The sequence below is a fragment of the Alosa pseudoharengus genome, unplaced genomic scaffold (genome assembly GCF_046254945.1).
Source record: "Alosa pseudoharengus isolate Yale_2024_CS ecotype anadromous, Long Island Sound unplaced genomic scaffold, YU_APseudo_1.1 YU_APseudo_1.1_scf_4, whole genome shotgun sequence".
Lineage (NCBI taxonomy): Eukaryota > Metazoa > Chordata > Actinopteri > Clupeiformes > Clupeidae > Alosa > Alosa pseudoharengus.
Window position 1 is genome coordinate 563,366 of NW_027468774.1, and position 16,635 is coordinate 580,000.

Genomic DNA, 16,635 nt, shown 5'->3' on the forward strand with positions numbered 1-16,635 from the left:
AGTTAGCTAAGTCAAATGGTTAACATAATTAGCATGTTAGCATGCTAATTAACATAGTTATCATAACTAATAAAAATGATAAGCTAGGTTAGCTAAGTCATATGGTTAGCATAGTTAACATTTTAACATTGTTAGCATGCTAATTAGCATAGTTACTTGGTTAACATTATTATCTTTAATATAGTTAGCATAACTACTAGCAAACATTGGAGCCATTCCAACTGTTAGTTATCGTCAACTATCTGCCTAAATAATTTAACCATTTCAATTATCAACCTATTTAACTGTTCAGTCATTCCAACTATAGTAAACCTTATCTACCAAGCAAATAATTTAACCATATGAACTCATCATATTTTTGCATTTTCATGCACTGTATTTCCTTCAGGAAATGCTTTTCTAGTTCTTATTATTCCTCTTCTTCTAACGCAGTTAATGCAGCTTCAACCGTTTAACGTAGAAACTTCATTCAAACATTGACGCGTAGGTCTTAATTAGGACATGTGGGCTTTGTATTTTTCAACTTTGTAACTTTTATACTTTTTAAACTATTAATTAAAAACTATCAAAATTTTCCCATTGACTTAACATTGCCCTTTATGACATCACAGCAATTAGAATCTTATGGCAGGTGTTCAGGCCAGCTGGCCCAACTGCCATTCTCAGGCTTTAAGCATACAAACTGGCCCTATTAAGACTACACATCCTGTTCAACTGCTTCCTCTGCCAAAAACTGTTTCAAAATAAAAGTCCTCACTACAATATTTCACTGTTAAACAATTTAACCCTTTAAACTACTGAACTTTTTAACTGTTCAGCCATTGTAACTGTTACTTGTCATCAACTATGACTCCTACCCACTGTAGCTAGTTAGCTAAGTTAGCTAAGTAACTTGGTTAGCATAGTTAGCATGCTAGCATGTTAGCATGCTAGTTAGCATTTTTAGCAAAACTGCTAAAAACGATTAGCTAAGTTAGCTAAGTCACATGGTTAGCATAGTTAGCATGCTAGCATGTTAGCATGCTAGTTAGCATTTTTAGCAAAACTGCTAAAAATGATTAGCTAAGTTAGCTAAGTCACATGGTTAGCATAGTTAGCATGCTAACATGTTAGCATGCTAGTTAGCATTTTTAGCAAAACTGCTAAAAATGATTACCTAAGTTAGCTAAGTCACATGGTTAGCATAGTTAGCATGCTAGCATGTTAGCATGCTAGTTAGCATTTTTAGCAAAACTGCTAAAAATGATTAGCTAAGTTAGCTAAGTCACATGGTTAGCATAGTTAGCATGCTAGCATGTTAGCATGCTAGTTAGCATTTTTTACAAAACTGCTAAAAATGATTAGCTCAGTTAGCTAAGTCACATGGTTAGCATAGTTAGCATGCTAGCATGTTAGCATGTTAGTTAGCATTTTTTACAAAACTGCTAAAAATGATTAGCTAAGTTAGCTAAGTCACATGGTTAGCATAGTTAGCATGCTAGCATTGCTAACATGCTAGTTAGCATAACTACTAAAAATGAAAACATTAGCTAAGTTAACTAAGTTAAGTATTATCCACCTATTTAACCGTTCAATCATTCCAACTATATTAAACCTTATCTACCAAGCAAATCATTTAACTGTATAAACTATCCACCTATTTAACTGTTCAGTCATTCCAACTATATTAAACCTCATCTACCTAGCAACCAATATAGTTTATATAGTATATATTTTTTGCATTTTCATGCACTGTATTTCCTTCAGGAAATGCTTTTCTAGTTATTATTATTATTATTATTCTTCTTCTAACGCACTTAATGCAGCTTCAACCGTTTAACGTAGAAACTTCATTCAAACTATGTTACGTAGGTCTTACTTAGGACATGTGAGCTTTGTATTTTTCAACTTTGTAACTTTTATACTTTTTAAACTATTAATTAAAAACTAATCAAAATTTCCCCATTGACTTAACATTATGATTATGACATCACAATACGGCCGTTAAGCAATTACAATCCTATGGCAGGTGTTCGGGCCACCTGTTTCAACTGCCAGTCTCAGGCTTTAAGCATACAAACTGGCCCTATTAAGACTACACATCCTGTTCAACTGCTTCCTCTGCCAAAAACTGTTTCAAAATAAAAGTCCTCACTACAATATTTCACTGTTAAACAATTTAACCCTTTAAACTACTGAACTTTTTAACTGTTCAGCCATTGTAACTGTTACTTGTCATCAACTATGACTCCTACCCACTGTAGCTAGTTAGCATGGTTAGCATAGTTAGCATGCTAGCATGTTAGCATGCTAGTTAGCATTTTTAGCAAAACTGCTAAAAATGATTAGCTAAGTTAGCTAAGTCACATGGTTAGCATAGTTAGCATGCTAACATGTTAGCATGCTAGTTAGCATTTTTTGCAAAACTGCTAAAAATGATTAGCTAAGTTAGCTAAGTCACATGGTTAGCATAGTTAGCATGCTAGCATGTTAGCATGCTAGTTAGCATTTTTAGCAAAACTGCTAAAAATGATTAACTAAGTTAGCTAAGTTACATGGTTAGCATAGTTAGCATGCTAACATGTTAGCATGCTAGTTAGCATAGTTAGTAAAACTGCTAAAAATGATTAGCTAGGTTAGCTAAGTCACATGGTTAACATAATTAGCATGTTAGCATTGCTAACATGCTAGTTAGCATAACTACTAAAAATGAAAACATTAGCTAAGTTAACTAAGTTAAGTATTATCCACCTATTTAACTGTTCAATCATTCCAACTATATTAAACCTTATCTACCAAGCAAATCATTTAACCATATAAACTATCCACCTATTTAACTGTTCAGTCACTCCAACTATATTAAACCTCATCTACCTAGCAACCAATATAGTTTGTTTTTACTCTGTATGATATTTTACATCATATTTTTTGCATTTTCATGCACTGTATTTCCTTCAGGAAATGCTTTTCTAGTTTACCACAGCTCCTTTTTTAATTATAAGTTTGTGGATGTAATGTATAAGAGGTACAGCATGAACAGTCTCTTATCAATTCTAAAAGTTTTTATTTTCATGAAAGCAAAATATAATGATGTACCGGTGTAAAATAAATTAAATACAGTTTTAAAAGGAACAGGTAGTACAAGAACACTAATACAAAACTATTTTCAATAACACAACATTACAACATTATAGGAAGGTGATATAAATTCCAGAGATGTCCCTGAGGGTCAGGGAATTTATCCCTTATCCTACACACACAGCTTGGGATCACTCTTCTATTACCCTGTCCTAGAGACCCATGCTGCCAGAAAATGAAATGTCTGTAGGTAGCATATCTGAACTCTATTGTCATCACCTGGCTCTCTTACATGGCCTAATGCTGTGATGTACTGCCTGTGAATCTGGAGAAAACCTTCATCTAGGCAGTGCTGTGTGAAGTGAGGCAGAAGGCTCACATAGGTGGCAGGGTTTTGTCCACAGCATTTTCTCTCCCGATCGGTTGGCATGTCTCTGCAGTGTGTACAAGTACACCAAGGCATCCCTGGCACAGGTGGGGGGACGACATCTCTGCACTAATGCATCAAACACCAGACCTGGCTGCCTCACTAGCAACTGTGTGGTGAGGTTCCTGTGCTCTTGCAGGCTCATTCCATCCATAAGTCTCTGAAGAAACAAGACACAAGAAATAAGATCAGATAGGCTTGTTTAGGTAGCAAAGTTAGATTGTTAGCAGAGTAGTAGTAATAGTACTCTGTGTCATTTTTCAAGTGTTCACACAAAATGATGAAGAATACTATGTGTATGGACAATGAAAAGGTGGAAATGTTGTTGTGTAACATTTTCTATAGACCATAATGTAATCATATGTGTCGGGATTTCACTGGCAGATAACTCGCATCATGCAGTTGACTGGCAACAGCTAGAAATTGCTACATATAAACAACGGAGATACAAACAGGCAGGGAAGCTACACCAAGCGCGTAACTGAAGCGTTCCGTTCACAACGTATAAAATCAATTTTAGAAGAATGGTCTATTTCTTTTCTGGTGTAGTGGCAGCATACGCAACGCAAACGAACGTGCCTGGTGCAGCTTCCGAGCTAATTTCGGTGTCATTACAGTGCATGAAAATGCACTGTACTGTTCTTCCTAGGCTTCTTCTTCTTCTTCTTCTTCTAACGCAGTTAATGCAGCTTCAACCGTTTAATGTAGAAACTTCATTCAAACTGCGTTGCGTAGGTCTTACTTACGACATGTGGGCTTTGTATTTTTCATCTTTGTAACTTTTATACTTTTTAAACTATTAATTAAAAACTGTTCAAAATTTCCCCATAGACTTAACATGGGCTGATGACATCACAATAGAGCCGTTAAGCAATTAGAATCCTATGGCAGGTGTTCGGGCCACCTGGATCTCAACTGCCAGTCTCAGGCTTTAAGCATACAAACTGGCCCTATTAAGACTACACATCCTGTTAAACTGCTTCCTCTGCCAAAAACTGTTTCAAAATAAAAGTCCTCACTACAATATTTCATTGTTAAACAATTTAACCCTTTAAACTACTGAACTTTTTAACTGTTCAGCCATTGTAACTGTTACTTGTCATCAACTATGACTCTTACCCACTGTAGCTAGTTAGCATGGTTACCATAGTTAGCATGTTAGCATGCTAGTTAGCATTTTTAACAAAACTGCTAAAATTGATTAGCTAAGTTAGCTAAGTAACATGGTTAGCATAGTTAGCATGCTAGCATGTTAGCATGCTAGTTAGCATTTTTAACAAAACTGTTAAAAATGATTAGCTAAGTTAGCTAAGTAACATGGTTACCATAGTTAGCATGCTAGCATGTTAGCATGCTAGTTAGCATTTTTAGCAAAACTGTTAAAAATGATTAGCTAAGTTAGCTAAGTAACATGGTTAGCATAGTTAGCATGCTAACATGCTAGTTAGCATAGTTAGCATAACTACTGAAAATTATTAGCTAGGTTAGCTAAGTCACATGGTTAACATAATTAGCATTTTAATATTGTTAGCATGCTAGTTAGCATAGTAACTTGGTTAACATTATTATCTTTGATAACATAGTTAGCATAACTGCTAGCAAACATTAGAGCCATTCCAACTGTCAGTTATCGTCAACTATCTACCTAAATAATTTAACCATTTAAACTATCCACCTATTTAACTGTTCAGTCATTCCAACTATATTAAACCTCATCTACTTAGCAACCAGTATAGTTTGTTTTTACTCTGTATGATATTTTACATCATATTTTTTGCATTTTCATGCACTGTATTTCCTTCAGGAAATGCTTTTCTAGTTGACATTGATACTGTTCAGAGAAATATTAAAAACACAAACCTCTTCTCTCCTTTGTCTTTGAAGTTCTTCCACTCTCTCCTCGTCATCTTTGGAGAGTCTTACTTTTTCTTTGCCTAGGAGGTCTCAGCGATCCTCTGCCACCGGCTCTTGGCTTTTCTTTACCTTTCCCTCTTCCTTTACCTTTCCCTCGCACCTCCGGTGCATCGACTGATCTCTGACTGAAAAATAGTAGGCTACGCTGTAAACATGGCCTTTACACTATTAATCTCGCACATACAGAATAACGATAGCACTGATACTGTCATTAGCATGCATTCGTTTGGGAAACTGATAGCTGATGCTAGCAATGAAATAGTAGCCTACCAAAATAACGAAAAAGTAAAACTATTATTCACTTTACATAGAGGTCATAACCAACATGTTTACTGGCTATATAACTAAATGCAATGTGTAATTGTTTTCTAAAGTAACCTCATCACTGGAAGGAACACTGGACGAAGTCGTAGTACTGCAAGCCATGTTAACCTTGGCATGAAACGGCCACCGTAGGAGTTAAAATGCGCTCGGAATGGGAGGGGCTAGAAAGTAATATTCAGTTGGTTGTCATATAGAATTTCACAGCTAGATGGGAGAAGTTCTTACACAAGGTAGCTTTAAAACGAGACATTGAGAACTTTGAAAAAGCACTGGTAGTTTACTTACAAGACGATTTATACAGAAAGTATCTTCACGAAGTTTAGCGTTTGCAGCCATCTTGAATTTAGTCACGATAAGTCGAGCGACGAGTAAGAATGAACAGGTATGATAAGGGATCAGATTCCAAAAATAATTCAGTGGAAATGCATGGATTCCAGTTTCTTCCAGTAGCAGCAACTGGAATCCATGCATTTCCACTGAATTATTTTTGGAATCTGATCCCTTATCATACCTGTTCATTCTTACTCGTTGCTCGACTTATCGTGACTAAATTCAAGATGGCTGCAAACGCTAAACTTCGTGAAGATACTGTCTGTATAAATCGTCTTGTAAGTAAACTACCAGTGCTTTTTCAAAGTTCTCAATGTCTCGTTTTAAATGTCAGGGCCCTTGGAAGTCTACCAAAGAAGTGTGGAGATACATTGAGCCTCGTAAATGGTGTAAAACAGTGATTTATTTGCATAGCTAGCCCGATGCCGAAGCACCACAATTGAAAAAGCTGTTGGTAGCATCGGCTAACTAGCACCAGATTTTGGAGTGCAGGGGACAAGCCGAGATGGGCTATGAGACATACGTTCACACTCGGTATCATGTTTCAATACACTTTAGGTCAATATCACACCGGAATTCTCCTTTAAGTGTGCATTCATCGATGTGTCTCACTTACCAGCTTAAAGCGTTGTTGCTTGTTGTTTCTGGCAGTTTCCCTATTGGCTGATAACGATTTATTTTTAAAAATGTATCAAAAGTTAGGCTACCCCTCCCCCGTGGGGAGTAGTAGGCTACGTTAGACGTGACTTGTCAAGATGTGAGATTGAGAGATTCTGTTCTCGGTAGCGTAGCCAGAAATGTTTAAATGGGTGGCCATACAAACATTAATCATAGGCATGTTATATTTATGTGGAATTTATTGAAGGCATTTGATCATAGCTGACAAATTACGCAAAAACATTTCCAACTGGAGCAAAACAATGCATGAATGTAGCTTCGGTGCGTCACATGAAACACAATTGATTGACCATATTGAACAACTTCAAAGCCTTATCATAGGCATGTTACATTCATGACATGAAAAGTGGAACTTATTGTACAAAAATGACACATTATGCTGTCGGCTAAACATTTTAAACTTGCGCAAAACTGCATGAACCCAGCATCGGTGCGTTGCATAAATTAAAACACAAATTGAAGCAACAGCTTGACCATCGGACAATCCTACTGCAAAGCCTTTTCATAGGCATGCAGCGTTTATGACATAAACAGAGGATAGAAAATACAAAAGAGGAGGGAGAGAACACAAAGAAGGTAGGCCTATGGTTCTTGGCTTCACATTCGGGCAATAGACGAGTTCGAGGATACGGTAGGACAATGATGACATTAATACAGTAGCCCGCTGTGGCATGGTCGCTTGCAATTGTATGGTTCATCTATATTATTTTAACTAATTGATCTGAATTGGTTGATGTTTCTCCTGGTAGCCTGTGCTTGCCTGTGCAAGACGATTGGAAAAGATCTGAACAGCTTACAGTACATCGCGTTCCATTTAGAACATCTTATTTGATCTTATTGATCTTACAAACGTCGGCGGCATTTCACTGTCAATGTGTGTCGTTCTACATCCACTGGAGATCTCAATGTCTTAAATACGATCGCATTCCATTTAGAACATCTTATTTTGATTTTACAAACAGCGGCGTCAAGACACATTTGAGTTCTACATCTGGGAACTAGGATTTCCAGCATGTAGAACTCAAAGAACGCTTATGAGCGCTCATGCAATGTGTGCGTCCCTGCAGCAAGTGAAAGGTAACGTGGGCTACAACACTAGTTTAAACTACAACGTGGCTTCCTGTAACTATTATTGAGAACAGCATAGAAAACTGCTAATCAATCTTTAAACTGACATTAATTAAGCTGGCTATATGCAACACAATTTATTCCCTTTGCATATGTTTGGGTAGACTTAAAACGTTTTTGAATTTGAGCTTACAGTTCTGTCATTATTCTTTGTCCTTTACATTTATACATAGGTATTGTAGCGTCGGCGCAAAAAGACTGTGCTACCGTTCTCCGGCGAAAAGCATGCTGGGACACGAGAGCGAACAATCGGGGGGTTTATGTCGTTATTATCCTAAGTTATAAGTGTAAAGTTAGCGTCTTTGTTGTAACTTGTTTCCCTTTTAGTTCTCCCTCGTGTGTGATCCTTTTTGTGTGGGAGGCTGCGTCCTCCCCTGTATGTGTAGTGTGTGTGCGTGCTTGACCTGCCCTGTGTGCATTGTGTTCTGTGTCTTGGTCTGTATCCCTGCTCTCGTTCTCAGTGATTAAACCTTTTGATTGGACAACTGTGTGTGTCGCTATCAAATCGTTACATTGGTGTCAGAAGCGACTTTCGGACATGGCCTCCACTCAGCGAGAGAAGCTGGGAGCGGGAGACCTCACCACTGGGTGGAGGCCCACGCAAGAGGATCCAGAGAGAGCCCTTGTAAGGGCTACTAAAAAGCTCGGGGCCTTCTATCGTTACTGCCGCCGGAGGAGAGGAGCTGTCGCCGGGACCTGCCTGCTGCCTTGGGAGGAGATCTGGCCGGGAGAAGCGGTCGCAGAGAAGACAACACTGGCCTGGGCGCTGACTCCACGGCGAGCCGCGACGCGTGAGCAGAGCCGAGGGAGTGCGGCGAGGAAGAGGTTCCTAGACGATGGACGGTTGGCGGAGCCGCTGAGGGCAGCGAACTCACGACGGTGGGGCAGCTTCGACGGAAAGGCCCTCTGAACTCTGAACTTTAAAACTTTTGGGTGCGTGTGAGAGGCACCGTGCTGTGTGGGCGCCCGTTCTAGTTGGCCGGTTGGCCGGCGCCTTTTAAAAAAAAGTTTGTGTGTGGAGATCGATAGCATGGCCATCTCGGGGGTCGTGCCTTCGCCGAGGCCGCGAAGGAGTGAAACGGGCCGGGAACAGAGCAGTACGGCTCTGCGAGATGGCAACACGAGGAGGGACGCCGAAGACGGTAGCTGCAGCGGGAGAGCTCAGCGCGGTCCGGTTGCTGTGGAGTCGGTGCCTGTCTGTCCTGGTCGGCGGCTCGACGGAGCGGAGTGGCGTTGGCGCAGCTTCATCTGGCCCCCCCTCGAACCCCGGTGCTTGGTACAGTGACGACGGTTGTAAGGCCACCTAGGGCCCCGTCTGGAGAGGAGGAGTGCCGTGGTGACACGCCGCGGAAAGGGCAGCCTGAGGGCGGCTGCTGAGAGGGAGCTGGTGACGAGCGGGTCGGCCACGTGGCTGCTAGCACGCCCGTACTGGATTGCTAGCAGCGTGGCTCCCCGTTGAGTGAGCTCTTGCGGCGCGTGCACCCCACGTGAGTTGGCGGTACTGTCGCACTGGACTGAGTGGCGGGTGATGCGCGCCGACGCTAGCATGTGGCTACCTCGTGGTCGTTGCCGAGGACGGCAACGGCTTGTTGGGGGAGCTATGTAGCGTCGGCGCAAAAAGACTGTGCTACCGTTCTCCGGCGAAAAGCATGCTGGGACACGAGAGCGAACAATCGGGGGGTTTATGTCGTTATAAGTGTAGTTATAAGTGTAAAGTTAGCGTCTTTGTTGTAACATGTTTCCCTTTTAGTTCTCCCTCGTGTGTGATCCTTTTTGTGTGGGAGGCTGCGCCCTTCCCTGTATGTGTAGTGTGTGTGTCTACTTGACCTGCCCTGTGTGCATGTGTGTTCTGTGTCTTGGTCTGTATCCCTGCTCTCGTTCTCAGTGATTAAACCTTTTGATTGGATAACTGTGTGGTTCGCTATCAAATCGTTACAGTATTATATTAATAGTCCAGTGATACCTCGAAATTAGGCTGTTGTCTGTTAGGCAATTTATTGTAGCCTGCTAACCATATGCACAAAACATAATTTCTGAAATGATTTCTTCATTTATAACATGAGATATGTCTCCATGTAGGGTAGTGTCAAATAGTGAAGTGATAGCAGGTAGATCATGTAGGCCTACAGTACGTCACATGAGCCACACATATGAGGGGTGCTGCTTGTTCTGTCCCTGCCAAACTGCATTAAAATGGTGTATTTATTTAGCAATCAGAATTTCAAAAAAGTTTCGGGGGAGAAACTCCCGGATACCTGCCAATATAGTCCGCACCCCTCTCAGAAAATACTTACAACGTCCCTGTAGGGAGTTATTTATAATTTGGCCGGATTGTTTCACTTCCCTATCCCACAACCCCCACACTTTTAAAAAGCTTGATACGCCTCTGGGAGATATCTTCTTGTCACAGGTACAGTTAACTCTGTTCCATTAGTCCTTTTGAATATTTATGCCCCCAACTTCAACTGCCCTGACTTTTTTTGCAAAGTTTTCAATCTTGCTGTGGAACATAATACTCACAATATAATTATTGGAGGAGATTTCAACTGCTTTTTAGATCCTCAGGCAGACCTCTCTTCTTCTAAAGCAGACCCACAATTGAAGTCTGTATCTGTACTCAACAACCTGATTAAATCACTTGACACAGTTGACATATGGAGACATCAGCACCCTTTAAGACGAGAATACTCTTTTTTTTTCTTCTGTACATGGTAGCTTTTCCAGAAACAATTATTTTTTAGTTGATGCTAGACTAATATCTAGAGTCATCAGCTCCACATATCATAATATCTTAGTTTCAGACCATGCTCCTCTGTCCATGAAGATTAATTTTAATCTCCATGCACGTCAGTACAACTGGAAGTTTAACTCAACACTGAACTCAGATAATTGTTTTCAAGAATACATTTCTAATAGGCGGCCACATCATCTCCTATCAGTCAGCTAGTAAAAAAGCTAGACATAAGCGTCTCTCTGAAATTGAAACTGAACTTATTGCGCTGGAGGATTCCTACCGAGAGTCAAAATCTGACGATATTCTTAATAACATCTTGAAGATAAAATATGAGTACAACCATATTCTTGGTGAGCAGGTCAGGCATTATATTTGTAAGTTGAAACAAAAGCACTTTGAGCTGGGTGAGAAAGTGGACAGGCTGCTGGTTAGGCAGTTAAAAGGGGTGCAGGCAGATAGGGCGATCCATAAGGTCTCATCTTCTACTGGACAGCTGCTAACTGATCCTAAACAAATTAATGATAGGATTTTTGACTTTTACTGTCAACTTTATGCATCAAAGTCAAGGGCCACTGATGTTGAGATCTCAGTCTCTCTCGACACATTGGACATTCCAGTTCTAGATGATGTAATAAGACAGGAGCTGGATTCTGATATCACACTGGATGAAATCAAAACAGCTATTCGCTCCTTTCCTAGCGGTAAGGCTTGTGGTCCTGATGGATTTGGCATAGAATTCTACAAGGCACATATAGAAACCACTGCTCCACTCCTTCTGCGTATGATAAACTGCTCTATGAAGGCGGGGATTTTTCCCAGCACTCTTTATGAAGCTCATGTGTGTCTTCTCCTGAAAAAAGACAGGGATGACACTGATGTCACATCATACCGTCCTCTAAGTTTGCTAAATAGTGACCAAAAAATGATTGCAAAAGATCTTACGAACCGATTAAGTCAATATATCAGTGCCCTAATCCACCCGGACCAAACGGGTTTCATTCCAGATAGATTCTCCTTCTCTAACACTCGCCGCCTGTTAAATACAATGTACTCTAATAAGTTACCCCATGCTGCTGTTATATCGTTAGATGCCCAGCAGGCCTTTGACCAAGTTGAATGGAGATACATGTTTGCCGCTCTTGAAAAATGTGGCTTTGGTGGTAGATTTATGAAAATGTTAAGAATGCTATATGCATGTCCAAAATCCTCCATTTTGACTAATTATGACAGGTCAGCCCCATTCCTGCTGGGCCGTGGCACCAGGCAGGGGTGCTGCCTTTCCCCGATGCTTTTTGCCTTAGCTCTTGAGCCCCTGGCAATAGCTATTAGAGCCAGCCCCCAAATCCGTGGGATAATTTGTGGCACATCTGAGTGTACTATAGGCTTATATGCAGATGATGTTATCCTGACCCTGTCAGATGTTAGGACATCCCTGCCCCCCTTGCTTGATTTGATAAGAACATTTGGTCAATTTTCTGGATTTACTATTAACTGGAACAAAAGTCTATTCATGCCCCTATCCGATGGCCTAGACTCTAAATATCTTGAGGATCTACCATTTAAAATTTCCACTGATCAGTTCAGATATTTGGGAATCAATATCACCAAAAACCCCAAACTACTCTTTAAATGTAACTATAATGAATTGACAGACAAACTTAAAGCTATGATAGACAAATGGAAACTTCTCCCTCTTTCCTTAATAGGGCGTGTGAATATTATCAAGATGATTGTACTTCCAAAATGTATATATCTTTTTCAAAATGTACCTATTTTTCTTACAGCTGCCTTCTTTAAGTCTTTAGACTATCATTTTGCCCTTTGTATGGGCCAATAAGCCTCCACGCATCTCTAAAGTACACCTGCAGAAGCCTACAAATGAAGGTGGTTTGGGCCTGCCTATTTTGCGTCATTATTACTGGGCCTGTAATGCCAGAGCATGGGTATTCTGGAATCATGCCTCAGTCACTGATGATGAGGGTAACCTCTGCCTGAATTGGCCTCTGATCGAGTCCCACAAGTCACTCAGTGCTGTTTTATTTTCAAATCCAAATTTATCCATCAAACAACTAAAAGGTGACTTTATTTTATCAAACTCCATGAAGATTCTTAGGCAAATTAAGGGTGTGCTGGATCTCCCTGAGCTTTCCTTTTATGCTCCCATATGTCACAACCCTTCTTTCAAGCCAGGTCTAATGGACTCAGTGTTTACGCACTGGTCTGAGAAGGGGCTTGCTACTATTAGCGATCTTTATTTTAATAACTGTTTTGCATCTTTCGCTCAACTTAAGGAGAAATATGTGCTACCATCTAGCCATTTTTTTTTTTTTTTTTCGTGTGTGTGTGTGTGTGTGTGTGTGTGTGTGTGTGTATGTGTGTGTGTGTGTGTGTGTGTGTGTGTGTGTGTTTTTCCTTGCCACAGTTTCCATATGGCGTGCTTGTGGGGGGTAAGAGGGTTAAGGCTGCCAGTCTTATGACATGTCATTTTCTATATTTTTGATATGTTGCTGAGTGGATCATAAACGGCCACAGCAATGAAGAAAAGTGATTGATAATGACTGACTGACTATTATTGTGTTACATGCTTCAAATGTAAAGCACTTTGAGCTGCATTCTGTGTATGAAAGGTGCTATACAAATAAAGCTTATTATTATTATTATGGTGTGTGTGTGTGTGTGTAAGTGTGTGTGTGTGTGTGTGTGTGTTTGTAAGTGTGTGTGTGTGTGTGTGTGTGTGTGTGTGTGTGTGTGTGTGTATAAGTGTGTGTGTGTGTGTGTGTGCTGTACCTGCTGATGCTCGCGTTCTGCTCCACATCATCCCAATGTTTTGACCAAGTGTCTGACTGAGTGTTATGGCCATAGGACCCACGTTCCCATACTACACACACACACACACACACACACACACACACACACACATACACACACACACAAACAAACATATTATCATCCATTATCACTGTGTTGACACATTATTATTAATTATCACTGCGTTGACACATTATCATGATATTATCATTAACTATCACTGTGTTGACACATTATCATGATATTATCACTGTGTTGACACATTATCATTAACAATCAGTGTTGACACATTATCATGATATTATCACTGTGTTGACACATTATTATTATATTATCACTGTGTTGACACATTATCATTAACTATCAGTGTTGACACCAGGGTAGGAATTTCACTGACCTGGCACTAGAGAGTGCCCACCTTCCGGAGGGTCTCCCCAGGCCTTTCTCTGCACCAGGCACGATTGATCTGAGGAAAGCCGACATCCACCTGACATCAGATGCAATGCTGAACTACTGTGTGCAATTGACAGAAGCGGTCCAGACAGCGGCTAATCAAGTGAAAGAGGCCTGGGGAGACCCTCCGGAAGGTGGGCACTCTCTAGTGCCAGGTCAGTGGGTGATGATTCACAAGCCCCAAAGGTTAGCGCTGGAAGCAAAGTACGACGGGCCGTATCAGATCTTGTTGATAACACAGTCGGCAGTAAAGGTCCAGGGCAAACCCAAATGGATACACGCAAGCCACTGCAAACTAGTTGATCCGCCTGAAACATGACACGCCCGGGCAGGGTACGAATTATATCTGATTTTCCGCCCGTCTTCTTTTTAGAAATAGGGTGTAGACCAGGGAGGAAGATTCACGGAAGACTTTCATTTTGACGGTGGATTTGTTGTTTTCACGGGAGGTCAGAGGAAAATGAAAAAGGGTAGGGACACCAGTGTAGAATCTTTCCCTGTAAAACCGAGCCTGCCTGGGGTGTTGTGCTAATTGACTCTTGTTGACACAAACTCATGCTCAGAAAGGTGATAGACTTGGACAAGTCTTACCTGTGTTTTATTATTGGCATTAGCTATCTAATTCAGGAGTGATTACATATACCTGTGAAATGTCTAATCATTATTTGTTTGCAATACTATAACTTGATTATATATTACATTTAATCATTATATGATTGTTCTCACTGCAACCATGACTATCCTCCAACTGATACTGCTCTTTACTTTCACTCCACATGTACCCGTGAAGTTGCTCGAAGCCACGGACATCATCCAGGACAGAGACTTTTGCCTTTGAACTGAACTGTTGCCTGCCGGTCTCCTGCACTTCTCCCCAAAAAGACTCTGTTTCCCGAAGGAATCCTCAACTCCATCATTCTCTAACAGCGATCAGCTCACTGAATTCTGTGTTGTGTAACTGTTGTTGTGTGTCTCCTTTATCATCTGAAAATGTCACCGAAAATGTTGTTTGGTTGTGCTGTTATCCTGTGTCACCTGGTTATGGTTACTGATACTCTGTATGACAGCCATCATGATGTGCACAAGGACAACACTTTCCTGAAGACGGCTCATGGGTTGGCCCAGGCCAAGCGTAAGCATTCGTGTTGGGTATGCGGGTTAATGCCATCTGCCTCTGAAGTGTATCCTTACATAGCCATCCCCTTTACCATCCCAGAGTATGTAGCAGCCTTTGACAGTACTACAAAGGGTTCCCCTAATGACATCTTTCCCAATCCTCCATGGGTCGGAGGGCCCCCTACTAAGCTTAAATTGAGTTATGCCCCACGTGGTGTGATCTGTTGGGTGGCCGACAAGAGTGGACGGTCGGTGGTAGGTCAGAGCATCTGCCCATATGAAGTTCCGGTTGGACAGACGGAGGTTTCCATTGAACAGTCAGGTGAAGTGGTCCTTATTCCCCTTCCCCCGATGATGCGTGTTCCAGGTGCAACACCAGGAAGCACGGTCGTCACGAACGCACTAGCCCCTGTACGTGGTTCCATGTTTGTGTGTGGACAGTATGCATATTCCTATCTTCCCCCTAATTGGCAAGGCTCCTGTTATTTAGCTTATGTTGTTCCAGCTGTGAGGATTGTGGAGAGGGAACATTTGGTGGGTGAGTCAACGTCTATACACCCTAGGACTAGGCGTGACGCTTTTGGGGGTCACAGTATTGTCGCAACCCCGACACAGAGATTCTTTGCCGCTTTACTTCCAACTTATGGCCTAACTGTGGCGCTTGATGAGATTAGAGATCTGGTACACATTGTTGATGTAGTAGCTAATGACACTGCACGTGCTCTTTCAGACATTAACCGGGAACTGTATGCAGTAAGACAGGTTGCCCTTCAGAATAGGCTCTGCCTGGACGTGGTTTTGGCCAGTAAGGGAGGTGCTTGTGCTCTGATTGGACAGGAATGCTGTACTTATGTGCCTGACTCGACCAGTAATGTCTCCAATTACATCAAAGATATTTACGCCAACGTGCAGCAGCTTAAGCGGGATAATGGTAGCTGGTCCCTGGGAGGTTGGTTGAGTAGCTGGGGTGGGTCCCTGTTTGCTCAGATTGTCCAGTTCATTTTGCCATGGCCGTCGTAGCCCCTTGCGTTGGCCGTGAAGCCCCTTTGAAAATCATAGGTTTACAGGCCACGGTGGCCTTGGTGCCCCCTTCTTTCAATATTCTGCTTTGTGTCCTACTAAATAATTTTTATTTAGCCTGTGGCCTGTCAAAATAATCTTAGCGTCCAAATTCACCCATTCTTCTCAGTTGAACTACTCGCGAAGTAGCCTATTCATCACACAGACATCACAAGTATCACATGTCTCAGCTTTTAAACGATGTTAGCCGATAATTGCTGTGTTGAACGGTTCGCGAGAAAAGTAAATAATATAATTCAATTTAATCATACATTCTACTGAAGGTTTTGCGTCCATGATCTCCCTACCCATTCATCTCGGTGGAATACTTCACGAACCCTTCTTTTAACACATGACAAACCACATATCAGAATAAACAGCAGACCTTACCGAACACAAAGGTGTAAAGCAGTCCCCTGTATAGTTAGCCGTTCCAGAGTAATCCAGTTTTGAATTTGCAGTAAATTTCGACATGCATGGATGTCTCCAAATTTGGGCTTTAAGTTTTATAATGTGTTTAAATTGTTCCACATGATTTCATAACGGGCCAAATACAAAATAAATGTTACAAATATCGCCTTGATATTGGTAAATCAGAGGACAGCTG

General features: G+C 41.2%; 1 protein-coding gene across 1 annotated transcript in view; it reads right to left on the reverse strand.

The window, feature by feature from the left end:
- LOC143102057 (disintegrin and metalloproteinase domain-containing protein 11-like) overlaps positions 1 to 16,635 on the reverse strand; it is a 146,266-nt gene that overhangs the window by 92,177 nt on the left and 37,454 nt on the right. The window contains exon 13 of the mRNA XM_076265422.1: positions 13,380 to 13,470. Coding sequence (XP_076121537.1) covers positions 13,380 to 13,470 — 91 coding nt within the window. The remainder of the gene's footprint in view (positions 1 to 13,379; positions 13,471 to 16,635) is intronic.